Genomic DNA, 27,121 nt, shown 5'->3' with positions numbered 1-27,121 from the left:
GGTTGCACCTGACTGTGTTCCTGCTCCTCTCCTCAGGACAGGCTGGAGTCATGCTCACAGCTGGCAGCTGTGGCTGCGCACCAACGGCGTGCTGCTGGCCGTCACCGTGCTTCTGGCTCTGCTCTCGCTCATCGTCCTGCTTCTGCTCGGCTCTCACTTCTACCTGATATCTCTCAACATCACCACGTGGGAGTTCATGTCCCGCCACCGCATATCCTACCTCAAACACTGCGGCGCGGATGAAAACCCTTTTGACCGAGGAACCCTCCAAAACCTGTGGAGCTTCTTCTGTTTGTGGGGCACAGTGGTGTGGGAGCAGGTGTACTTCAGGGAAGAGAGCGATCAGGTGTAAGAAGCTACCATAACTTCCCTTTGACTGGATGGTTAGATCCTAGTGTGCAGTTTACTCTCAGCTAAGCACAGGAGACAACTTTCCGGATCACCGATGGAAGCACATGAAAACCTGCAGCCACAGGTTGCTGCTCCGACTTTAACTACATTCATTTTCCAGTTCAGGAGATTCTTGTGCGAACGTTTGAACTCAGTTCTGGTTTAAAGTTGGCAGGTGAAACTGAAAGCATGACAAAAGCCTGTTTTTTCAAATGCATCTGAAAACAATCCTGATCTATGACTAGGGAACACAGCTACTATAACCGTTCCAATTGTTTCATGTGATGTTTTTAAAATGTAAATTGACCCACAAACCTGGGTGTGCTTTTGTGCAAGTAAGTTTTTGAAACCTCAAGTTTAAAGCGTTTTATTGCCTGAGTTTTTTTTTTCCAACAGTGATGTACAGGATGTTTACTGAAATATTTAACATTTTTATACAATTGTAATATTTTCTTTTAACAATTTCTAGGCAGAGAAATGAACAGAACCATCAGCTTGGAACAAAGACTGCAATACCCAAAAGGTGTTTTCCCCTGTGCAATAGTTTCTGTAAAAGAAAGCAATAAGTGTGTTTGAGATACCAGCTGTTTTAACAACACAAACACAGCCTCTGTTCAGACTATCAGTTCATGTTGTGTACTCCTGAATTTTATGCAATGTTTTTTATTTATTTATATAAAGTTGTGCGAACAATAAACAATTGAGTTTCACTCTTGAAGTTGAGCATTTATTCATTGACATTTAAGATTTAAATATTGGCTTATACTACACAACTCTGAATATTTAGAACAACCAAGGACATGTAAAGGAAAAATGTGTTTACATTACATTCCAACAAAGGTTGAACTAAAATGTCATGTCTTCAGTAGAAAACTTAAGATTTCAAGTATTTACACTTTAATATTCCGGACAGAAAAGCGCTATGGTTGTTTCACAAACAGGTTGCTCAGGTGTAAACATAGTGTTCTTTAGGACAAAAGTAAAAACAGGAGCATTTGCAGGAAGTTAGGTGTAATATGTATGTCAGTAAAACCTTGGGTGTAGATCCCTGAGCTGCAGAAATGTTTGGCTGCAGCTCATCTGATCCAGCAGAAGCGGACAGAGCCCCAGAGGTCAGCTCATGGCGGAGAAGTCAAAGTCTGCAAAGAGTTCTTGCTGCTCACTGGTGAGCGGGCAGGGCGTCCGCGGCAGCGTGAGCACTGGCTTCAGTTGAGTGAATTCCTCATCAAAGTTGCTGACGTCCTGCGGCGCCCGGATGACGGGCTGGAAGGGGGGCTTCAACTTTTTGGCCAACAGAGCATCCCAGTTCATTCCCTGTGGAGGCAGCAGGATGAAAGTGAATGTGCTGCCGGCTTCCGACAGCTTTTGCAGTGTGGGGAGGATTCTATGGAGTCCAATCATGATCAGCTTAACCCTTGTGCTATCTTAGATGACCCCACCTTTACTTTGACGTGTTCTTCCTACCATGACAAAGGTGGATAAAGGTGGATGGATTTCATGTAATCCATGGACACCAGTGAAGATCACAAATCATTAAAGAAAAAAGGTTCAGAGCACTGTCTAGTGGGTCTAAATGACCCAACTCCCAATGTTAAAGTGCCTAGGATAGCACAAGGGTTAAAGAGAATGAAAAATTGGATTCCACCAAACACTAAAACAAAATTGAGTTCCCCAACATTTGATGGATCCTAAAGAAATGTTAATTTGTTGAATTACCCGCATTATGAGGTCATATTTATTGAAAGCCAAAGTTATTCCATTCAAATAAATCTTAATGAGTCAAGTTAAAATTTAACAGAGGACCTCTATCTCTATGCATTTATATTCTTTAAAGTTAATTTTTGTTTTTTAAATTTACAAATTTGTTTTTCAAATTTTCAATAGTTTGAATAATGTGTACGTTCAAGTTTAAAAACAGTTTTCCAATTTTAATATACAATGTCTAAATTTCAAATTGACTGGAAGCTGATCCTGATTTGACCCCATACGACTATCATTATCAATTCATGTTGAAAAATACTTTCTCCAATACTGCATCTTGACTTCTAACTTGCATTGTTCTCATAGTTTGCAAAATACTGATCAAGTTTAATTCAAATAAGGGCCAGTTCCTATTGGTCCTTGCAGGACTCAACAGACAAAATACAGAAAAGCAGTGTTTATTTTCCCACATCTGTAAATGCCTTTTAACTATGAGTTCTGGTAAATCGCCTGTCCGTCCTGGGGGAGGATCCCTCCTTCATGTGGGCACCCCTGAGGTTTCTTCGTTTTTTCCAGAATCCGTTTTTTTAGGAGTTTTTCCTTACCGCGAAGGGGGGGTCTAAGGGCAGGGATGTCCAGTTCAGGGGTTAGTATTTTCTTATTGAATTCTATGTATTCATGATCCTTTTGATTTTATGTTTAACTTTTTCAATTACCAATACGAAGCCCATCGAGATGACTGTTGTGAATTTGGGCTATGCAAATAAAATTGAATTGAATTGAATAGAATTGTGCAAAGGCCTGCCACAAAACCCAGATGCATTGTGGGCAACACACAGAGTGTCACCTTGCTTTACAAGCAGCTTCTAACCTTGTCGTCTGACAAAGTAACCAACACAGATTGATGCAGGATTTCGTTTTACAATCACCTGAAAAAAAGGGTGTCTTTTGATCTCAGAGGCATCCTCTTCTCCCGCTCCCAGTCTCAGAGTGGGATCTTTCTGCAGAAGCTGAAACAATAAAAGCAGCGTTTAGGGCCCACTCAGATACAGAAGAGCCTGAAAAGCGTTCAAGGTTCCTTCCGACTCCAAATCTTTGTTGCCCGTGAGAAATATGATGAAGACTCACCTGCTGGATGAGGGATTGGGCCTCCTTAGAGAGGCTAGCGGGACAGCGCACTTCCTCATTCACAATGCTGTCAAAAATTTCTTCCTCATCATCTCCAGGAAAAGGACACTGAAAAGAAATTATAAATGTTAAATGAAAATCCTCAATTGACAAGTTAAGACCATAATATATGATTATAAATCTCTTTTCTCTGTGATGGATACTGACCTCCCCCAACAGCATCTCATAGATGAGGACGCCGAGCTCCCACCAGTCCACGCAGCGTGTATAGCTGTTATCTATCAGCACCTCTGGAGCCAGAAACTCTGGGGTACCACAGAAGGTGGAGGTGCGATCGCCATGCCCCATTCCTGTTCACATGTTTACTTACATTTTACCCAGGCAGCATGCACCATAACTACATTTTGTCTTAAAAAAGATGATAAAAAAGAAATTGATGTTGCATTTGTAATCTATGTTTTAGTGGCACATCACTGCTCAAAGGATTTTTTTACTCCCCCCCCCCATTTGCTGATTTTTTTTTTATTTAGTCTTTTTTATTAGAAAAAGTAAAAAACAAAATTTCTTTACCTTCTTTACACAAGCCAAAATCTGCGATCTTCACAAAGCCTTCTGCATCCATCAAGAGATTATCCAGCTTGAGATCCCTTGAAGGCACAAACATGCAAACACAGGACACATTATGCTGTCTGCTCCCAACATGCCACTGGAAATGAATAAAAGGCACCATCAGAGGAAGTCACCTGTAGACTATTTTGTTCTGGTGGAGAAACTCCAGACCCAGCAGCACACATGAGGAGTAAAACCTGCAGACAGAAAAGAGTCGATGAACGGCAGCAGTTCTCAAGCCAGATCCTTTGGAGTTCAGGATAGACCGTGCGCTCACAAAGTCTGATTTCGGTTGAAGATGTGGTTGTGAATGTGTTTCATTAGGTCCCCTCCGGATGAGTAGGCCATCACAAAGCACACGTGGTCTGCAGTCTGGAAGCAGCCGTGCAGGTTCACCAGGAACGGATGCTGTGCCTTGTTGATTGCTTCAAAAATCCTTTTCTCGCACATGAGGCTGATCACAAACACACAAGTACATAACATGGAGAGCAGACTTACAAACTTCTTTCTAGGAAAACTAATCCATTCGTTATTATACAGCACATGACTAGAAAGAAAATATAACCAATGAATTGTAATTTACACCATTATTAAAGGGTAAACTTTTGATTGAGTTTAATTTCAGATGAACTGGGACAGAAAATCCAATTTTTTTTTAACAAAACTAGTTCCAGATTAAGTTTTTAAATCATAGAAAATAGTCACAAATAGTAAAAGGAGAACTTGGAGGTGCAATTTTATTTGTCTTTTCAGCCGCCCCCCTCTTTAGGGGGCAAATCACCTGCCTTCTTCTAATCCTCTCTTCTGCATTCTCCTCGCTCACGCCAACCACCCTCATGTCCTCCTCCTCTTCATCCATCAACCTCCTCTTTGGTCATCCTCTAGGCCTTTTTCCCTCTAGCTCCATCCTCAGCATCTTCTTACCTTCTCTTAAATGTGTCCAAACCATTTCAATCTGCTTCCCTGCATTCATCTCCAAAAACATCTACAATGATTTGTTCCTCTGATGGATTCATTCCTGATTCATCCGGGCATCTCCCAAAGAGAACCTCAACATCTTCAGCTCTCCAGCTCTGCCTCCTGCCTCTGCATCAGAGTCTCCTGCTCTCACCACAGTCTTCTACAGCTTTCCTTTCATTCTTGATGACTAGTAGTCACACATCACACCTGAAACCTTCCTCTTCCCATTCCAACCTGCTTCCACATGCCTCTTTTCCTCTTTCCCACACTATGGAGTTAAGGTCCTCAACCTTCTTTTATCCTGTACAGGGCCTTCCTCACTTTACTGATCTTTGCTACTTCCAGCACTAAAGACACCGCTTCCGCTCTGTACTCTCAAGCATTCTCCTCATTCATCAGCTCTGCAAAGTTTTCCTCACACTTGTGGAACCTGTCAACAGATTTTCTTCATCATCCTAACCTGCTGCACATCCTTAAATCCCTGTTTCTCTGCCTCACCTATAGTGTCCACCTCCTTTGTGCCCAATCAGCCATAGAAGTTCTCATCTGCACTTTGTTAGGTCTTCCCCTTGTGTTGCATCTTCCTGTCTTACTGTCCTCTCAGTGTCTAACCTTTTCTCAGATCGCCTTTTCCTCTTAACTCACTCTTGAATTTCTTCATTCCACCACCAGGTGTCTCTATCTACTTTCCTCATTTCTGATGACTCACCAAGAACTTCCCTCTCTGTCTCAGTCTGTCCAATCATTTTGAAAAACCTCTTGATCTTCCAAAGTCAGTTTTAACGCCTCCCTAAAAGCCACACAACATTCTTCCTTTTTCAACTTCCATCAGTTCTGTTCTATCCTCGTCTTCTTCCTCTTCTTCACCACCAGAGTCATCCTCACACAACTATTCTATGCTGTCTGGCTACACCTTACCCAGCCACAATACTCTAGTCATGAATATTTCAGATTACAAAATCCACAAAATGTGTAATCAACTTGTGTGATAACCTTTTTCTGTCACCAACATGTTCTTCAAAGTCTGCTCCAATCACCACTCTTAGGGAAATCCTGGATCTCCTCATCCATATCCAGAATTTCTTCTTCTCCTTAAGCTAACATCTGACTTGGGGGGCATAACCACTGACCACGTTCAACATCACAACTTCAGCCTCCAGCTTTAGACTAACCACCATATCTGACACCTCCAGAACATTTTTAGTCAACTCCTCCTTCAGGATCTCTCCTGCTTTGTTTTTTTTCTTCCATTCATACCATGATAAAAAAGCTTGAAGCTGCTCCAAATCTATAAGGCTTGATCCTTTCCTTTATGGGCTCTTAAATACTCAGTAATACATTTTTCTCATAATGTTTGTAGACATAAATTTTTTGGACGAGTAATTTCATTCCTTAAAAGATCAAAACAGTTTGAGCGTAGGAAAAGTTGACTTAAAATGTCTTCTCGGGTTTAAGTTGCTTGAGCTGAAACCTTTGGCTGAACTGGAGAATCACTCACCTGTCAATTTCATCACGTGTCACTATCTCGCCTTTCTTCAGGGCTTTGATGGCATACAGTTTGCCTGACTTCTTGTACTCCGCTAACAAAACCTTTGCAGAGTTAAACAGAGACATTAATCTTCTTAAACCGTTTATTTTTCACTAAGTGAGAGCAGAGATGCTCAAGATTCATTTTTGACTATTCAAGTGGAGTAATGAGAATTGCATGAGTTGCTGCAATCATCCAGAGTTCCCTCCTTGGTCAATGAGTTTATTATAAACATGCCATCACGTAAAACGCAAGTAAAATGTATTCACTCTGTCATATGTAGTTAATATAACAACCTCAATCCTTTCCAATTACTAGTAACTAGTGAATGCATAAAGTAATGAACCATAAAAAGTAATAAAAACAACCATATCAGGAAAGCAAACGCAGATCCAAATAGTTTAATCAAATATTCAGAGAACATCAGTAATGAGTCAAATATATGATCTGATTAAAAATGTTCTGAAGTGCTGCATTAACTGAATGTCTTTGTTGTGAAATTTGGTTTCATTCCTGCATCCTTTGCATTTTTGCTGTTTTCTTGTTCAGCATTTGTGGGGAGAAACTAGACGCTTAAGTCAAAAATAAAAGCAGTCGAGCCACGAGTCTTTGTCCCAGAATTCATTGGATTGTACTGGAGCGTGCAGCAAAGTTAGCAGAAGTTACTACTCTGCCACAATGTACAAGAAACAAACAGCTTTGAGGAGGAGTGTGATTTTAAAAGACAGGGTGGAAAGTTGCATGTGTACCTTTCCAAAGTGACCTCTGCCAAGGACTGAAAGGCACTGGAAGTCTTCCATCTGAAGTCCAGCATCCTTCCTACAAGACAGAACAGCTGCTTAGGTGGAGAGTGGTTTTCCACACAACATTTTGGCACACAGATCATTTCAAAAGTGACTATTTCAGTGAGAGCTCCAGGTACTTCTACATTAGCTCAGAGAAATAATTACATTTAAAGACTTTTTTTCTGCAGTACTGCCCTACTGCTCTTAAGTGTTTTGTTATTACCTGCCATCATTGTTACCACAGTAACAAATTTGAAGCTGTACAGAGGTCTCAGCATCCTGCCTGCAACTGCAACTAAACTTCAATGAAGGATTAAGACGAATTACTTCAGGAAATCAAACCTTTCCTCCACTGAAAACAGTTCAAATAGGAAAGATTTGTCAGATTAGAATGGAGAATAAAGGAAAACTTTGACGGGGGATTCAATTCAAGTGTGGTCTGCCCGTTCAAAAGAACTCTGTCAAACTTTGGTGGAACAGTTCTAACTATTAATTGGAAATAGTCGAAAATAAAGATTAGACATAAAAAAACGTTTTCATTCAGATATACTTAATATACTGGAATAATATTCAAAACTCTCTGCATTTAAGTGACCTTATTCCCTTGAATTGTTTTAAAGCAAAACTTTCTGAGCTCTTAAAAGAAACATGCACATGTCACCCTTGACCTATCTGTACCAGTTTTAATTAGCCTATTAGTCATTGTCCTACTGTTCATTTCAAGTTTTTTTGCATTTGTATTTTGTAATGTATTTTTATTTCAGTTGTTTTAACCGTATTTTATTTTGTATTGATGCCCTTTGGCCCAGGTCTCCCTTGAAAAAGAGATTTAGTCTCAATGGAATTTCCTGGTAAAAATAAAATAAAATAAATAAATAAACTTACTCTTGAGAAATACGGACAGAGGGATCTCTCTTTGGCTTCAGCCTTTTACTCAAACTAGGTGACTGTTGAGACAATAGAGGAAGGAAAGACAGAAGCTCAGTGCAGTAGATGGTTTATTTCACACATAACAGAATAAATGGATCATTACATGTCAGAAGGTCAGCTTCACTCACCAGTGAGGAGTCTTTAATGACTTTCATTGAGCGATGAGGAGATCTGTCATTTGGTTCATCACCAAAGTTCAGTTTCACAACAGGAGGTTCTCTGAAAGACGAGAAAACACACATTGATGCGGTCACATTTTACCTGGTTTACACAGTCTTACCCTCTGGAACAGGGCTCTGCAACCTTTAACACTTGAAGAGCCTTTCGGGTCCATTTCTTATTGAAAACAACCCAAAAGGAGCCACATAGTCTGACTTACCCCTCTAGAAAAATAAGAAACTGATTTATATTTGTGTTACTGTTGCTCTAATGATAAATACAAATTTATTGTTTTTTAATGAATTGAAATGTTTAGGTATAAATAAATCAAACAAAGCTAAAATGGCCTTTTTTTCTAAGTATGAAATAGTTTATAACTTTGAATAGAGGTTCACATGACTTCCTTTCAAAATAAAAGACATCCTGTACCGTATAGTAACATCAACGCAAATAAATTTGACTAAAAGTCTTTTTCCTTGAAAATTTTAAGTTCAGTTGCTATGACTTAACTTCAAGATAAGTGACCCTTAAGATAAGTGACATATTTTTCTGCCCATAAGGTGCACTTTAAAATCCTTGAATTTTTCAACCTTTCAATCGGCTTCATAATTCGGCGCCCCCTAGTGTATGAATTCTGGCTGTGCCCTCTGATTTCCATTGGATATTTTGTGGTACACGGCGCTCAAAAACCTGTTAAATGTTTTAGTACGACTTTGGTAAACTATGAAGGTTCACCCCTTGATGGATCTTTGGAGCATTAGGAGTACTGCTGTCAAGAGCCTCAAGAGTCATAGATGCCTAACTGTTTGTGAATGAGTTAAGTTTGACTTATCTGACTGTTTTGTTTCGCTTGATGAACCTTGTAGTCTAAAAAAATACATTCCTTTTATAAAATTACAATTTTTAAAATTTTCTTTAACCGTAGAGCCACATTGGAGGGGTTAAAGAGCCGCACACAGCTCTGGAGCCTCGGGTTCCTCTAAGCGATACAAAGGTTCTGAGCTCAAACAGGCTTTAAATGTTCCAACGATTAAGCTCCAAATGATTTGACACATTTTCCTTGAAATTACAAGCATCATGCAAAATTTTACCACGTCTTGCAAATGATAAACGTATGAAATGAATTCCTGCACGCATTTGTTAGATTTTGAAGCATTTGGAAAAAGCAGAGCAGAGTGTGGGACACTCAGGAATACAGATATAAAGCAGGACGGCACTCTGATCTGGAAATCACTTAGCATGCCCGCTCCTCTACAGGCGTACAAGCTCTCTCTGTTGCTGGAGCCCCTCTTTTAGATGAACAGATCTGATGCATGAACATGAATGAATCATTTCGCCTATGTGTTCATCTTTGTAGAAGCAGCACACCAGACTCTTTTTTTTTTTTTTTGTATAAACAAATAAAAAACTAAATATTCAGAAATAATGTGCGTTTCTCTGAGGCAAATTTCAGCAACAGATATTTACCAAAACATTTGGAGCAGCAGGATGGCAAGAGGAACTGAGCAATAACAACACTGTCATCTTTCAAGAATGTTACAGTACAAAACCGTTTATGTTTGACAAAGTTATCCAAACATGTGAGTTTTGATGGTACTCAGGGTTTCAGAAAAGATGAGAGGAAAACACCATCCCTTTGTGTGTCTACTTTCTGGAAGGGGATTCTGGGTCTCAGCTCCAGACATGTTTCTCACCGGGACTGAACTGCAGTGGGTGATGGAGCTGCCAATGGGGGGCTCATGGGGTCCAACGAGTTGCAAGGAGGAAGAACACTCATCATCAGACGGCCCCATGTGGCAAAATTCATGTTCATCTGGGCGGCACGCATGAAGTTCTTCCCTGTGAGGAAATAAAAGCATCACACTTGAAATTTTATTGTATTGTAAAATTAAACTACCTGTGCCAGAGTGGATTTAAGATCAAAGCATTATCAGACATTATTTACATAATCTCAGCCATAAAATGTGTCATCAATTATACTTCTGATAAAAAGTTTATCTTAGAGCACTTGTGGAAAAAGTGCCTGCTACTTGTTACTAAAGCCCCAATCCGATCATCTTTTGATCCATTTTTTAAATGTTCTCATTGGTATTTTAATTACGATTATGTTGCTTTTTGCCAAAAAATTAAAAACCTGTGTTGTTTTCTAGGACATTGTTTCTGCAGAGCGGCGGGAGTTCATTAGCCCTTGTGCTATCCTAGATGACCCCCCCCTTACTTTGACGTGTTCTCCCTACCATGACAAAGGTGGATAAAGGTGGAAAGATTTCATGTAATCCATGGACACCAGTGAAGATCACAAATCATTGAAGAAAAAAGGTTCAGTGCACTGTCTAGTGGGTCTAGATGACCCAACTCCCAACATTAAATTGCCTAGGATAGCACAAGGGTTACAAATTCACCTCAGAGTTGTGGCCGGGATTGTTAGGATGGAGTAAGTCCGTTCTTACTTCTGTTTATAGTCTCTCCTGCTAGCTTACAGCCCCTCACACCCCATCCTAACAATACCAGTGCAACAAAAATGGCGAGCAATATCGGAGTTATATATCCGTACAGATCTGAGCTAGATTTTAGCAAGCAAGCAAAGACGTGCATGGATCCATTTGTCTTCAAATGGATGCATTTGAATAGAGCAGAGCAGAGCAGAGAGTTTGTGGTTTGCTGTTGTGGCTTCAATGTCGCACCTACAAGCTTTTCTGGACGCCATTTTTTCATCTACTCTTGATTTACAATGACAACTCATAAATGCAGTTTAAGGTTTAATTTTCTGTACATGCGTCCTCCATTAACCCAAAAAATTCCAGAAGATAATGCTAAAAACACCATATTTCATTGGAGTGGGTCTTTAAGGAACAGTTGATGGATGTGTTTCAAAACAAAAAAAACTTGAATCTGCACTCACCTTTAAAAGCTTTTAACAGTTTAAGCTGACCAAAGCAGGGAGAAAAAATACTTCATAGAGACAACATAAACTTGGAATAAAATTCTAGATTTGTTTTGAGGTGCTTTTTGCTGAAAAGAATGACAAAACTCGCCATAGGAGAAATAGACTACACATAAATGCCAACAAGATGAAAGCAAATGTACAGGTAAACTGTCGTGTAAATATTTTTTTTTTTTAAATGTCAAAGACTGGGTGTAAAAGTAACAACCAGTGATGGTATGTGGGTGCATCATGGTTATGATCTTCCCTCCTTGAATCGGGCATTTATTTGAATAGAAATGTATTTTTACTCTCTGAAGAAGATCATAGTTATCAGAGTAATGATGACTTTCATCAGCCTGATTGAAGCTTTTAGCAGCAAATGTTAAAACTTTGATTCTTCATCAGAATAATTATTAAATCAAAGAGTGCTACTGTCTCTCGTTAAAGACCCACTCAGATAGAAATGGTGATTTAAACATGTTCTTGTAGCATTTTTTTCAAGATAGAGGACTGTTATAAAGAAAAATTAAGATTAAAACTGCATTTCTGAGTATTTATTTATTCAAATCTTGATGAAAAAAAGCCTTCTGACAAAGATTGTATATGTGAAGTAAAAAATATGCTGGGTGGGCCACATGTTCCCTGCTCTGCTGCACACGACACATTTATGGCATAATCATGATTAAAACACCACTGGGAACACATTGAAAATGGATTTAAAAAAAAGATCAAATTGGATTTTTAAACCTCTATGATCCAAGCTAACATTTGAGCTACCCTCTACACACAGGGCTCCAGCAGAATTATGGTAATATAACCCAAAATGTGATGTCCACGTAACTGGATACCAGGTCTTAAAAGGTTAAAACTGAAAACAGATTTAAATAAAAAACCAAGTGTTGATTTTACCACTTTGTTTACAGATATTTATCTCCTTAGAAACAGGACACAGTGCGGTTTGAACCAACCTTTTTCTTTGGGGAAAATCCTCCTTTGTCTCTGAAGCTTTGAGCGTCGCTCGATGACAGGATTGATGAAGGTCACCTAAATATTAAGAAAGGTCACTCAGGAACATCACTGATGTACAGGTAGGTTTCTCTAAAGAAGTGCATTTCAATTTGAATACAATTCATTTTCCTTATGCTATAAAATGTTATGCATGCATTAAATTATTATGAAAAAAGATTTGCTTTCATTATTATAAGATTTGATTTCTTTTTTTTTTATATTTTCCTTTATTTGGATGTGCCTCACTTGACTAAAGTTCCAGTGTTGTCAGGAGGTGGAGGTTAAATGTGCGATAGGAGAACATATAAACAACAAAAAAGAACCTCGATGAAGAGGATGCCTTGAGGCTCCAGCTGCAGGCACATGCCATGCCGTCGGTTATCCAGAAAGTCCTCCAGACGCAGGAACTTCACTCCACTCAGTCCTCGCCAGTCCTTCCAGTACACAGCGATTTCAATCTCCCTAGACTGGGTCAGCACACAGAATTCAGACACATTTCTTTGGTATGAAACTACATTTTACATAACTAATTACAAAAGGAAGAATACATACAAAATAAATACAACAATTACTTTAAGGAAAGATTGATAAATGGATTAATCTAAACCAATCCCTAAAAAGAAAATCTACTGAGTTTTAGACACAAGTTGCATTGGAGAGAGGCATCCAGACTGAAGGGGCTAAATGCTCTAAATACAAGTTTAAAGATGACTGGCAAGGGAGCTGGAATGTTTTGACCAAAGCACCAATATTTCACTAAAACTATATAAAAAAATTGTGTCAAGTTAAGAAGAAACACAAAAGGTGTTTGTTATGATTATTTTTTTGGAAGAAGTGTGAGCCACTGACCCGTTCCAGCTCAGTGCTAAAGCTCTGACCCCAGGCATCTTTGCCTTGCTGCCTCCAGTGCGTGCGCCCCACCACTCTGTTGTCCACCTTCAGCACAGCACTGACCTCCGCTGAAAGAGATACGACAGGAAGGAACAGTCTCAGCTGCAATCAGTTACCCATAATGCTGCTTCTAAACAGTTTCTACACCTCAGACAGATTTTTTTTTTAGGCTGTGATTTTGAACTTTAAATTACAGTTTTCTTGTATTTTCTGGAGTCTATTTGTATGCAGTCTCACAATAATTCAGGTTTCTGTCTGAAATCAGAGCTGGCATACATCTGAGACCACCTGTAAGAAGTTCTACAGAATTAAAACTGCATTTGTGACTTAAACAGTTCAAAGCTTTAGTGACTGAAAGATAAGACACTTTAAACCCCTTCTGTGTGAACTAATGTAAACACAGGGAAATGCAGGAAACATAACTTCTAATGTTGGCACAAGTGCTGTTACGGTCATCAGTGATGAATATTGGGAGAAAAAGGGAGAAAAAAGAAAGAAAAAAGAAAATCACAGCATTGATGCTTAGAAACGTAATGCTATGGGAAGACTTGACAGAAAGCCTAAGAACTACCGGTACTTGGTTTTCTGACAATGGAGCAGTAATACATCTAGAGTATTAGGACGCAAACACAGGGCTTGTGAGTGACATATGATGAAGACTTGCATGTTCCGCTGTGCATGAAAAACAAAAGAATCTAGAAATGTTCTGTTTTAAATGTCAAAACACAATTTCAGATTTTTTGTTTTTCAAGCAATAAATCAAGCTCTACTTGAATTAAGTTAATGATCACTGTTTTTATTTAAGCATATGTGATTTAAGTGTCTTTTTTTGTTTTATTTTCTGTTTTTTCTATCTATGCATTTTATCATTTCTGTAACAAGTTAGATCAATCTGTGTGAATTATTTTTTGCTTTGACTACAATGCTTGAAATAAACCAAAATCAATAAAACAATAAATAAAACAATAATAGAGGCGGTTTCCTCATCTGAAGTCTGCCACCATTAAACACACAAGGTCAAACGTTAAGCACAGCCACAAAGTCAGAGACACATGTTAGATACATTCATGGCTATCATATAAGCCTCCCCATCTGGTCTTTAAAACCCTTTTATTCTGAAAAAACCTTTGACCTACTTAAACTATTCTGTTCAATGTGACAGAAAATAAAATAATTTCTAATGAGGTCTGAGTAGTTAGATGGCAAATTTTCATCACTACATAATTTTAATTCTTCTGAAATTTGCTGGTATGACATTTAAATTTCTGTTATTTTAAGGACATTATTTTCTACTTGTGTTATTCTACCATCAAATAATAGTTGGTGTGTTTGCCGAAATAGGAGTCAGAAAGAAAGCTCAGAGTGTTAGCTTACAGGACAGCTCGTCACTCTTGTTCGTCTTGCCGTTGATGCGTCCTGAACCTCTCAGCCTAAAAGACTTTTCATCTGATAAGTTCCTGGAGGAGGTTAGGGCGGAGGTCACATGAGTTCGACCTGGCACCGACTCCACCAGGTCTTGGCAGCCCATTAAACACACCTCTATACGACCTAAAAAAGAACACAGTTTGAGTTCAACAAGACTTCTTAAAGAGTTTTAATCTGCAACGCTTAAGTAGATGTGCTTTCCAGATAAGACAAAAATGTTGCATTTTAAAGATGTTTAAAGATATGAATACATCTGATGATTAAAGTAAACCTGTGAGACTGGCTGGCTTGAAGAAGGTGGATGAGGAGGAAGAGGTTGGAGCTCCGGGCTGTTTGTCTGGAGTGCTGCAGGAGTGGGGGAATCCAGAGGATAGTACTTCTTTAATGGCAGCCTGTGTGGGATGGTCCTGAGGCAGCTCATTTATACGCCTCTCCAGAGACAGTCGCAGCAGATCAACTTTCTGAGAAGACTCCTGCATTCGTTCCTGAGCCTACATTCACAAAATATGAAACAAAAGGGGGGTCTTTATTTATTTTATTTTTTTGTGGGAATTAAATGACATTCACAAAAAAGTGTGCATTTGTAAATTAAAAAGAAGTGCAGGTAAAAAATACTTCTTTTTTTTTGCAAAAGCAGTTTGTTCCTGTGTGAAAACAGATTTTTGGTCACCTTCTATCTCTAAAGAATAACTTAAAATGAAAGAAATATGTTTGATCGTCTGATGTCAAGTGAAGAGATACAATTGAAAACGAGTGTTTAAACGTTATGGGGCTTGTTTCCACATCTAATGATCTACTATGAGTGATTTTGAAGGGCGTCTTGCAAATGCCACATTCACATGCAAAAACCCAGGGCACCCATTTGGGTCAACCCCCATACGGGTGAAGCAGGATTTCTTTGGTTTCTGGGCCTGTAGTAGGTCGTGGAGCGGAGTAACTGCGGCTTAAGAGGAGCGCAGGTTTGTCTTGCAGTTAGCCTAAGCCTTGTGCGACCACCTGAAATGGAATGTTTCATTGTCGTGCATGTGGTGAGTGTATCGTGAAGTATTTGCAAGGATAATGTAATTTACACACACCTATGACAAACGGGTGATGCTGTCGTACGGTGTCCTAGACGGTGACCAGTCATTAGTAAGGGGCGTGCACTGGTTTCCTACTGACTGCACGAGAATGCTGCACACATAGGGTGTACACGTGATACGCAAGATCCTGTCGGATGCCCAGTGGGACGCCCACCCTGTGATTGTTTAATTTCATCATTTCTAACAGCAAGGCTGCAATCACAGGATGACCAAGGATTTTGCAACTTTCACTTGACCAGCACCAGTGAGTTTCCTGCCCAGTGTGCAGGTTTCGGGATGGTTGAAAAAAGAAAAAGAAAAAAAGAAAAATCCTTACCACATGCCTATGTTTCACCTACTTTCCCCTTATGTGTTGTTTAAGTGTTTACTACATCCTGACACCTGCTGCATACCCATAGAAAAACATGCATGAACATTTAGGCTCTACAGGCTCACTGGGTTGTACGATTTAAAATTGCGTGCAGGCCAGCTACGTGCCCTGTACAGGTTTTCCCATTTTTCCACCCCTACAGGCAGTTGGAACTAAGATTGAAGAAACCCCTTTCCACAGTTCTAACAGTGGGTTTTGTATGACGACACACTAACAGTAGTTTTAGTAATAAAAACTGACCAAAAAAGCTCAATAAAAAAACACATTCATTTAAACTCATCTGATTGGCTAGCAGGAGAAGGCCCTTTGATTGGCTGGAGACAGGAGAAAAATGCTGAGTGGTTAATCAGTTCATTTGAAAAAGCTTGAAACTTGAGTTTGTGTCTCCAGATCTGTGTGTGTGAACTTAAAAGAAAAAAAAAAAGCTTGTGTATGTGCCGTTCTGAAGACATGAAAAATATTCCTGAAGACAGAAAATGTCTTGAATCCGTAAATCTCTTATTTACAAATACTTTTTGCAGCTACATATGTTTTTTTTAAAGCAGAGAGCAACTGGTATTGTATAAGCATTTAAAAATATCCTGCATTTTTTTTTACATCACATAACCATGCTTGTGAACACAAGGGGACGTCCTCTGTTGCTGCTTTAAAATGATGACAGTCCCCAGTTATTTTTAGTTATAATAATTCTGTAGTTCTGCTAGAATACGACTGATACTCAGAAGGAAATACCACGTATTTCACTGAGAAAACTAAGTTCCTAAATCATTTAAAAAAAAGATTAATTTATCCTCATTCTATAAAATAACGTTAACACCCTACTCATGATTCTTGTGTTACATTTGAAAACAGAGTTCTCACTCAGCTGGTTTCCTGTGGTTAATGGTGTGATGCAGCAATAAACAAAAGGACACTGACCTCTGCGAGAATGCGGCGGTCCATGACCATTCGTCCATTCATGGTGTGCTTCACCACATTTTTAGCTCCCTCGGCTACGGCCGATTCAATTTTCATGTGGTGCATGAGTTCAGCCACTCTCAGCTCAAGAGGATCAATGATCTCCTTCTCAGGGTGACCTGAGAACAAGAGAAACACACAGCTGCATGAACAACAAGGACACGGACACATTGATTTCTAGTTTGCTACCATAATTAAATTTTTTGTTTTGTAATATGGAAGCTGCTTTAAATGTTGCCACTTTAATGTTCTAGGTTTATTATTCTTTAAACCTGTGTTGCTGTAAGGTTTTTTGTTTGTTTGATCCCTACTTGTGGCCAAATGCTCTGAAAAGGGAATGGGAATAAATTTTAGGAATTTTGTTCTTCCTTTTGTCAAATTGGTTCCAGCAAAAACACACTCGCTTAGCGTTTAGTTTGTGTTTCACTTAGATCCAGGAAGTTTTATCACAAATTTTGTCCCTTCCTTCCCAGTATAGATTCATGCAGGAAACAAAACAAAAAAAACCTGAAAATTAGTCAAGAACCGAGGGGCTAAAATAACACAAGGAGCTCTCATTTGGATCCTACAGAAACAGGGTGTGGAGACGTGTGATGAATTTGTCGGGCTGGAGATTCAAAGATTTGTTCTTGTTGTTGTCGTTTTCACAAGATGTGGAAGTCAATTCCACAAATGACTTTATTATATTAAAATGTAAGAAGACCATCTCTCTTTCAGTTTTTTGCTGCCAATTTCTTTTCAAAAACCTAATTGTCACAGAATAAGACACATTTAACCTTTTTGAGCAGAAAAACAAAATGCTACAAAGAAAAACACTATAATTATACAACTACTGCCCAAAATACATAAAAATAACAAAATATATAAACATCAGCATATGGAAATGAACTTTGAACTACTTTTTTAAACTACTTAAACCCTTCTATTAAATGATAGGAAAGGACTTCTGTTTTAAGTTTCCCCTTTAAATTACTCAATGCTACTTTCACACCGGGCACGTGGGCCACGTTCTTGAACATGCATTTAGACCATGGTGTTCATGCTGAACAAGCAGGGTGGGGCTTCTTCTTTTTTTACTGTTTACTAGCACGCGTCCATCTTTTACAGTTGGAAGAGGCTTGGTGAGAAATGTGGAAGCGGTACAAATCTCATGGATCTTCCTCCAGGCTTTTTCTTTCACAGTTCTATTCCGATATATATGAAAGACTTGGTGTCATAGAATTCCAGCTGGAAACAAACTGAAATTATACATTTGTCCTTCATGATCAATTTTTAAATGGTTGGTACTTCAGTGACTTTAAAGGGACACCATCCATGTGTCACTACCAAATCTGAGTCCATGATTAGTCAAAGTTTCACCTGGTTGAACTTTCAACGTGCGTTCGATGGCCACACATTTCGTACATAGAGCCAGAAAATGGTCAAAGAAACATACGTAATGATGCAAGAGTAAGAGAAGCCCGAAGTGCACATATACGAGCATTCACCTTTTTTTTTAATTGGAGGTGGCCGCTTAAACCAGTGTTGCCGAGGGCAGTATGAATGTAGCTTAAGAAGTAAACATGGCAGAATGTCCCCCATTAAACACTTTTCCAAGAGCAAGCATCTTCATATTTCCTTGTGTTCCTTCCTGCCTTTATTCACAATTATTTGTCACAGAAAGAAACCCAATTCCTAAGACCTAGCAAACTTTTATTGCTCCTTTACTGTAGTTCAGTTAATGAAACTTAATTTTTTTTGCTACTTTCATAAAGACTGCATGGGCAGTTACCGTACTTGATGAGCAATGGTTTCAACGTTAACATTTTTTAAATGCATCTTTGTGTTTAACCAGTGTAACTCATTATGTCTCAAACTGCAAAAATACTGACAACATTTAGATATTGTGTATTCTTGCTTAAATGCCTAAAGTGCTTTTGTGTGTTGACACTGACCTGGTGTGCCCTCTGCGTCTCCGTCTCTGGCTTGGCTGACTTTGACGATCTGCATGCGAAGCAGCTCAATCTTGGTGCGGCTGTCCTGTAACATCTGCTGAGCGGCAGAAAGCATCTTCCTGTCCTGCAATCCAACACAGACACATCAGACAAGCAGTGCATGTGCTTAACCTGACTTCAGATCATAACACAAAGCAGAATGAGAAAATAAATATGAAGAAACGTGTTTAAAAATCAACTCTGATGAAAATGGTGCTTGTGGTGTTTTTAACATGTTCTTATGGCATTTTTGTGATGATGGAGGATATATAAGGAAAATTAATATCAAAATTGCATTTGAGTATTTCTTTATTCAAATCATTGTGAATTAGGAGCAGAGGAAAAAATGCAGTTTGAAAAAGAGCTTATTTGTTTTATAGGAAGGATGCTGATTTTTTCTGCATCAACTGGGTGAGTGTGTGTGTGTGTGGGGGGGCTGCTGTGCGTTATCAGTCTCACCCATAATTCAGAGGCAAATTTCTAGGGAACTACTGCCACCCTGAAAAAACTATGTTTTAGAAAACAGCAGCATTTTTTTTTTTTTTTTTTTTTACAACAAATGGCATGATTATGATAAAAAAGACCACTGGGAATACTTACTTACTACAGATCAAAAGATAACCGGAGTGGAACTTTAACAATCTGTATAAAAAAACTAAGCAGCTCAAAGGTTTTTTTTTTAATAAAAATGTAGAAAATAAAGCAAAGTTTTCAATTACGGAATGTGTTAATTCTCCCCAAAGTCTTTTTTTTTTTAAAAAACAACATGAATTGTCAGCTAGATGGTCAGATAAATGATCTTGATTCTTTGGAAGCCTGAACTCAAGTTCAGTCTCCAGTCTTGGTAAACTCGATTTTCTCCTGACTCCAGGCAGGAATGATGACACTGTGACATATTTTGAACACATGATACACTAAACATTAGGAGAAAATCCTGTAGTACCAGACAAGATTTGCAAATGCCTATTCAAAGTCTGCAGGTGTGTCAATAATTAAGTTCATGCGGTGACTCATCAGGTTGTAGAAGCACCTGCTCCAGCACTGACTATATCCTCCCTTTTTGTTTAACTCTATGGCCTCAGTTTGACTCTTAAATACACAAAACGGAAGTAATTGTGCTTCGGTCAAACTCCTGAAACAACCTTAACCTTAAAAAAAAGTAAACTTTTTCTTCCTCGTTGTTTAATGACACTTAATTAGACAACAATGAATAATGACTCTCAGAGTGATGTTCAGCTAAATCCTCAAATATCATTGCCGATATCCTTCTCCTATGTGTAAACACACCTGAATGCTGCAGACCAGTAAATTGTTGGATTGTTTTTGTTATGAAGGTCTGCACTTTGAAGAAGCTATTAGCTTTCCCTTGTAAATCCTACAGAGCAGTTAAGGTGGATGCAATGCTGTCTGAGACCATAAAGCAGGCAGGCCAAACCTGGTCCTTGAGAGCCACAACCCTGCCTGTTTTCCATCTCCCTCTGGACTGCTTTATGCTGACTACATCAGGTGTGTTCATTCAATCGGGATGTGGAATCGCTTGAGTCAGCTGATCAGCAGCAAGCTGGACAGGGAAAACTGGAAAGTAGGCAGGACTATGGCTCTTGAGGACCAGCTCTGCCATTAAGGGTTTAGTAACAACTAGAACTAGACCCCCAAGTGGGGCTTTAGGGGTGTTTTAAAAGTGAAAATTGATTACATAGACTATTTGAAGTCTCATGAAACAGATAGTGTTAGTATGAGTGCAAAAGTGTATCAAGTACAGTTGCAAATTTTCACCAAGATATTCCAATTCAAATGGAGCTTCACAGATACGACTTCTCGCATGTCATCTGGACAGGTCAAGCTTCTATGACTACTGTCATAAACGTCAGTTCTAACTCATTTGAATGTTTCCCGTGAAGATTGAAACTGGAAGTGAGAAAGCCCTTCATTGGTAATGTGCTCTAGTGAAAGACGGTCCTGCTTCCGTTTAGGAGGCTGACACCTTCCTACCTTCAAGGCTAGAAATGGTTAAGGCCAGGCAGCATGACCTTTAGTTCTGTTGGTACAGGTCAAGATCACAGAGTGCTAACTTCATTTTGAACTGGGTGTGTTTTCTAAACGCTCCATGAATGCAAGTGTTGACTCATTTAGGGGTGTTTCATTTGGGGGTAACTGTTGACTTTAAAGAGTCTGGTTCTGGTTGAGAATTACTTTTTGGAGAGGGAGTGTGAATATGGGTGACCTTCAGAACTGTAGAAACTAGTGAAAGTTGCTAGTAGAGCCAGAGTATAAATAGTGAGGAATGTGTTTAAACCAGAACTACATCCAGCATCAGAATAAACAACAAAAGAAAATATTCACTATTGTTGAGCACGCTTTAAATGTCGGCCATGTGTTGACATGTTTAAATAACTAGAATTATTTTCTCAAAAATATCCAGGATTATGTTCCGATTTAATTGTGCTTGAGCAAAATTAAATTAAAAAGTCCACAATAAAAAAAAAAACTTGTTTTTTTGTTTTTCACATGTCCTAATGATTCAAAGCGAAAACGTTTTTTATTTTTTAATCATAATTAAAAGACCACAGGGAATGATTTTGGATTGATCCGAGTGAGACTTTAAAGACACACTGAGACAGTGAAGTTGGGCTTCCTGGACTCAGCGCTAACATGAGAGGATTTGTTTAACCCCGTCTTCCATAGATTAAGAATATGCCAAGTTTCTAATTGACGGTCCCTAAAATTTTATCACAAATGAAAGAGATTTCTTAGAATAAATCAACAATCACTCGTGTTTTCCCACAGTTTTTACCACAATGCACAAACACAAAACATTCCTTCCTGGTTTGTAAAGAAAGCCTGTCAGGCTGCCATGACATCACAGTGTTGCATAAGAACATTAAGCATTTCACAGAGACAGGAATTACTAAACTGTAGTAATTTTTGAACAGTAAATTTTAAAACTTTGAAGCATAAACGGATGGGTAAAAGTGTAAATCAGTTTATCCAATACTCTGTTACAGTACCTTGAATGAGCCGTTTGAGTAAATCTGAATCATGTTCTCAGCCCCCTGTTTTACTTTGGTTTCCATGGTCAGCTGTTTCTTCAGGGTCTTGATCCGATTGGCTAGCGGTGAAGTGGCCTCGTCCCACTGACAGGACTCGTCTGAGACTTGGCTGTCTACTTTGATCACGGAACCTGCATTAATATATATATACAATCAGATACTCGCAAAACTCACTTTATTTTCCAACTTTGAGGTCAAATTTAAAATCGCATTGCCAAAATAAGTCTGGTTTTAGCCCATTTCCCTCTGCTTTTGTCTATATCCATGCCTAGAACCTCTTTACTCAGTAAAACCACATATAAATCTAAAGTCTAAAATAAAAAATAAACTGACATGATCATAACCTTAAAGTCCCAATCTGATCATCTTTAGATCTTTTGCAAAAGTGTTCCCAGCAGCCGTTTAATTACGATTATGCCGTTCTTAGCCAAATTTTGAAAAAACCTGTCATTTTAGGAAATAATTTCTGCAGAGTGCCAGTAGTTTATTAGAAATTCCCCTCCGAGTGGTAGGCGAGACTGTTATTGTGGAGTAAACGAGTCCCCCCTTCCATCACCCATCTATTTTGACTCTTTCCCACTAGCTTACAGCCCCCCCCCCAACCTATCATTAGCAATATAGGAGCCGTTCAGTTTAGATCCATATACCAGCTCGGATGAGGAAAACAAAGACGCACATGAATCTTTTTGTCTACAAGTGAAGCGGGGCATTGTGGGCCACCAACTATATTCTGCGTCACAATTAAGCTCTTTTGAAACTGCACTTTTTATCTTTTCCCTCTCCTGTGTCAAAATGATTTAAATAAAGACATACTCAGCTTAATCTTCTTCATATATGTCCTCCATTATCAGAAAAAGGTTACAAGAAAAATCCAAAAACACCATTTTCATCTGAGTGCATCTTTAAGCTCTGCTTCCCTGAAAATGATCAGATTCTAATTTGTCATCAGATGTACTTACTTTAATCACACCAGCTTTAAACTTCTAAGCATTTTAAATTACCTCACTTGAACTAATATGAATGTTTGCATTTGTAACTTGTAATCCTTTTTATCCTAATTTTTTAACTGTATTTATAATATTTACTCAAGTAATTAGAAGCACAAATGAACCAAGGCAGTTTCTAAGTGTAGGTTACCTGTTGCGCTTTCCTTCTCTGCAGTCATGGACCTCGCGTTCAGCTCCTGTAGTTTCAAGTGCAACTTCTCCAGCTTGCGACTTGAAACCTTCAGTTGACCCTCAACATCCGCTGCATTCCTGCGACTAGTGACGGCTCTCTTGAGTCTCTCAGCCGCCTCCTTGATCTTCAGCTCCCGCTGGATCTCTTGCCTGATGGACGTGCGCGCATCCTCCAATCGCTGCTGAACCTCTGGGTCCAGAATATCCCACTCCTCCAAGCACTGCAGGTTGCAGTTCTAAGGGACAAAGCAGCAGGTAAACGTCATCCATTCACACTCAACAACATAGTGCATCATGCCTTTCTGTTTATTATGCAAAATTTAAATAGAATGAATGATGTAGGCTGGGTTGTTGTTGTTTTTTTTGTTATTTTTTTTTTTTTTTTGGGGGGGGGGGGGGGGTTTGAACAACTATTGAGTAAAATCTAGGAGATTTTAAGAGAAATTTGCAGCAGTCAGACAGCAGATTGCGCCACATTAGTCTGAAGCTGCGTTCACACCAACCTCCGCCACACGCGTTCAAGCAACCCCTTCCATATAAACAGTAGGAAAAAGAAGAAGTAGCCCCTTCCTGCTTGTCCAGCGTGAACACCATGGGCTAAATGCACGTTTAAGAATCAGCGTTTTGTGGATTTTTGAACGCATAAAAACGTGATGTGAAACTAGCTTGAGATATGATTTATGTTTGGACATTAATATGAATATGTATTAAACTTAAGGGTATTTCAGGTGATTGTAAAGCTGGCTTCATCTGTCTGCAGCACAGAGGCTAAAAGCAGCTCAACTCTGTCTGTTTCTGACCTGAGGTTCCACCAGTTGATTTACTTCTGGTCTCAGAGCCCTGCTGGTTTGAAAGCAAGCGTATTTAATGGACTTCTGTAGGTAACAGTGACCAGGGATTTGAAGAGGAGCCGTGTCGTCGCAATTCTGGTTAAACCTCAAAGCACTAACACTGACAGCCAGCATTTGTCTAACAATCCATTTCAAAAGACTGGAGTCAATATATTTTCCAAACTCACTGGAACCAGTCCCGTCAACTGTTGGGCGATGACGGGATACACCCTGGACAGGTTGCCATTCAAACACTAACAGACACACCTAGGGACTATTTGGAATCACCAAGCAACTTAAGAAGCTTGTTTTTGGACTGTGGGAGGAAACCGGAGTCCCCAGAGAAAACCCACGCAGGCGCGGGGAGAACATGAGAACTCTACACAGAGAGGAGGGATTTGAACCAGGGCCTTCTTGCTGCAAGGCACGAGTGCTCACCATTACACCACATGCAGTGACTGAAGTCAGACCGGATCAAATGAAGAAGCACCCATCTCTGAACATCAAGTCCTGCTATTGAATAAAGCTGTTCTAGTTACAGCTGTACTATCTCAATTAAAAGTCAGAGCATAAATAAATAAAAGGTCAAGACAAGGATTAGTCTGTATGCCAGTAGAATACAGCTTTGCATTTTCATTGAACAACAGAAAACACGTGTTGCATTCATATCTTTATTATCGTTTATCTGAGGAGGATTTGACTTCTTAAAAATGTACTTGTTCTCTAGACACTGTTGGAAGAAATTTAAGGCTCAAGGGCTGGAAAAGCAGCTAAAACTCATACTACACAATAATACTTTCAAGTACTCTAGAGATATTAATCAAATCCAAAAGGTATTAAAATCTTCAGGACTAAATAAAATTTTTAAGTTAGGTTTAAATAATTGTTTGGAACTTATTACCACCAGGTGGGCGAGAAAATAATACATTTTGAAACCTAATATAAAATCTCATAACAATAACACGGATATGATTAGTAAAGGCTAAAAATGAACAACATTAAATCACATTAACCTACTCAAGTAAAAGTAAAGCAGGATGTTTTTTCTAAAAGGTACTGATGCAACTAAATATAACCAATTATTACCAGATTCTGCTTTTGATGACTTGGGGAAGAATAGAAAACTGTTCTTTGGGTACAAAGCCTTGACTTGCATTGACTTGAATAATGGAAAGTATGTTTAAGTTGGATAACAGCGGACTGAGCCCCGAAGGACTCCAATTACCATAAGGAAGCACTAGAATATCTGATCAACTGCAGGAACAACACAAGACAGAATCTAACTCAACTAATCCAGACTCAGTAAGAGCACCTGGAAATGGCAAACAACACTTTGATGGATCACCTTTATTATGGAAGTAAAACAAAAGGTTGACAGAGTAATGGAAAGTAGAAGATCTTTATCCAGCAAACGTACCCAAATGATTAGATTTAGACATTATTTTAAAGATACTGCCTGTCTGCATCAAATAATGAGAGATAATAAAAGCAAATAATAATTCCGAACTAACAATTTAAAAAACACATTCAATAAATGTTGTTTTATGTCCTGCAGTGGATGGTGAAACAGGTGAGTGACAACTACAATCAGAGGGGTGTCAAAGTCAAAACCAAGACAAACAGGAAAATCTGGTGATACTTTAAAGGTTTAACTGTGGTTGAAAAAACCCGAAAGACGGCCAACTCAGCTTCATGTGAACCCGAGGAGACCAAAATCCAGGTTTCCTTAAAGCGTGTCTCTTACCTGTGGAGCTGCACCTGACATGATGGAGGTTTGACCCTCCCGGGGACCCTTCCCTGATCAAAAATGGTGAGCAAAAGCTTCCGTGAGCCTCAGGAAAGTCACCGTCACATGGGAAGAATTACATCGACCGAGCAGCGTCCCGGGCGAGCTCCACCTGAGCTCATATCAAAACAAATCTAACCAAATGTTTGAACCCACTTAAGCTGACTCAAGAACGGTCTGACGTCACTCTGCGGCGATTGGTGGACAACTGTTACAGCGACGGTGAAAGAACCAATCAGAGGCAGCGGTCTGGCGCACCTGCCCAGGTAAGCTTGGCATTGTCCCCGTGAGCTCGTCTTTCCAGCAGTAGGAACATTTCCTCATGTCTTGAGAATCACCTGACTAACCAAGGCGTGCCGTGACTGAACGTGGGCGGAGTTAAACGCGTTGAGACACGCCCACTGTACGTGATTTATCGTCCCAGTAAAGGTTGTCTTTCAAAAATATTACCGCTGAGGTCTGTTTTAAAAATGAAACCAACTTTTCCTGTCCAACAAAATGCCTTCAGCTCTCATCTGATCACTCAGTTGTTGGACAGAAAAAGTTAGGAAGAGAAAAATAATAACACAAAAATAAAGATGAAACCAACTTTTAGGGTATCCAGAATGAACTTTTTGGATTTGCAAGTACTTGTATTAGTTAATCTTTATGTAACATACTTTACATAAATATACCCTTAGCAAAAAAAAAAAAGTTTATTTCAATAAATATACTTGACTATAAGTTTAGCTTGTACACTGTAGACCTGGTATGTGCAGTGTACTGGTATAGAATATACTAACAAGAGTTTACTAACTAACTAACTAACTACTTCTTCAGACTATATTGGAACCGTTGAAGTTTACAATATATAGATAGTATATAAAAAGTGAACTTCAAGCATGCGTCAAGTACACTCAAATAGAATTTCTTTTTGTAAAGGTTGAGATGTATCTTAATTGTGCAGTTAATCTAAAATTAAATATTTATTTGGTTTTATTTAGACAGTCTCCAGAAAACAACCCTACAAAGAAAAAAATATTTTAGAAAACATGTCAGCTGCTAGGAGTAAGAATTTTAAACTCTATCAAAGATTTTGCATTTCAAAAAAATTGTCCCCTTAGCAAAAGGGCGAATATCACATACATTCTGGACAAGTCGCCAATCAAACTTTAAATAATTTGAATATAAAACAATGCCATCAGCTGAAAAGTAAAACTAACTAGTATTTCTGCTCTATTTCTCTTTTGCAGGGAATTCTTTTGCCCTGCATCACAAGATATTTGAAACCAAACACTTCATGGAGGACGAAAACAATTTGGGTTGACATTAACCCTTGTGCTATCCTAGGCACTTTAATGTTGGGAGTTGGGTCATCTAGACCCACTAGACAGTGTGCTGAATCTTTTTTCTTTAATGATTTGTGATCTTCACTGGTGTCCATGGATTACATGAAATCTTTCCACCTTTGTCAAG

At 39.0% G+C, this 27,121-nt stretch overlaps 2 protein-coding genes and 1 long non-coding RNA gene across 3 annotated transcripts in view; 2 read left to right on the top strand and 1 right to left on the bottom strand.

Annotated features, from left to right (window-relative positions):
* zdhhc12b (zDHHC palmitoyltransferase 12b) overlaps positions 1-1,108 on the top strand; it is a 5,977-nt gene extending 4,869 nt beyond the window's left edge. Inside the window, exon 5 of the mRNA XM_004075065.5 lies at positions 37-1,108. Coding sequence (XP_004075113.1) covers positions 37-352 — 316 coding nt within the window. The 3' untranslated portion in view covers positions 353-1,108. The remainder of the gene's footprint in view (positions 1-36) is intronic.
* Positions 742-26,021, bottom strand: pkn3 (protein kinase N3). Its single transcript, XM_011482014.4, has 22 exons — positions 25,625-26,021; positions 23,010-23,286; positions 21,831-22,003; positions 18,784-18,907; positions 16,811-16,968; positions 14,712-14,931; positions 14,390-14,563; positions 12,974-13,083; positions 12,448-12,591; positions 12,085-12,160; positions 9,885-10,029; positions 8,160-8,250; positions 7,987-8,048; positions 7,066-7,135; positions 6,287-6,378; positions 4,106-4,282; positions 3,963-4,025; positions 3,790-3,866; positions 3,427-3,569; positions 3,220-3,327; positions 3,021-3,101; positions 742-1,704 (listed from the first exon to the last, which is right to left on the bottom strand). The coding sequence occupies exons 1-22, from the start codon at positions 25,643-25,645 to the stop codon at positions 1,504-1,506; spliced, it is 2,787 nt and encodes a 928-aa protein (XP_011480316.1). The 5' UTR covers positions 25,646-26,021; the 3' UTR covers positions 742-1,503.
* LOC144996409 (uncharacterized) lies at positions 25,811-27,121 on the top strand. The gene is made up of 2 exons (XR_013659372.1): positions 25,811-25,932; positions 26,899-27,121. It is a non-coding gene; the product is annotated as an uncharacterized LOC144996409 (long non-coding RNA).

This window comes from Oryzias latipes, chromosome 12 (genome assembly GCF_053564925.1).
Source record: "Oryzias latipes strain Hd-rR chromosome 12, Olatipes_Hd-rR_3.1".
NCBI classification, from domain to species: Eukaryota; Metazoa; Chordata; class Actinopteri; order Beloniformes; family Adrianichthyidae; genus Oryzias; species Oryzias latipes.
Note: the sequence above shows the minus strand (reverse complement) of the source record. Positions and strands in the feature narration are given on the sequence as shown.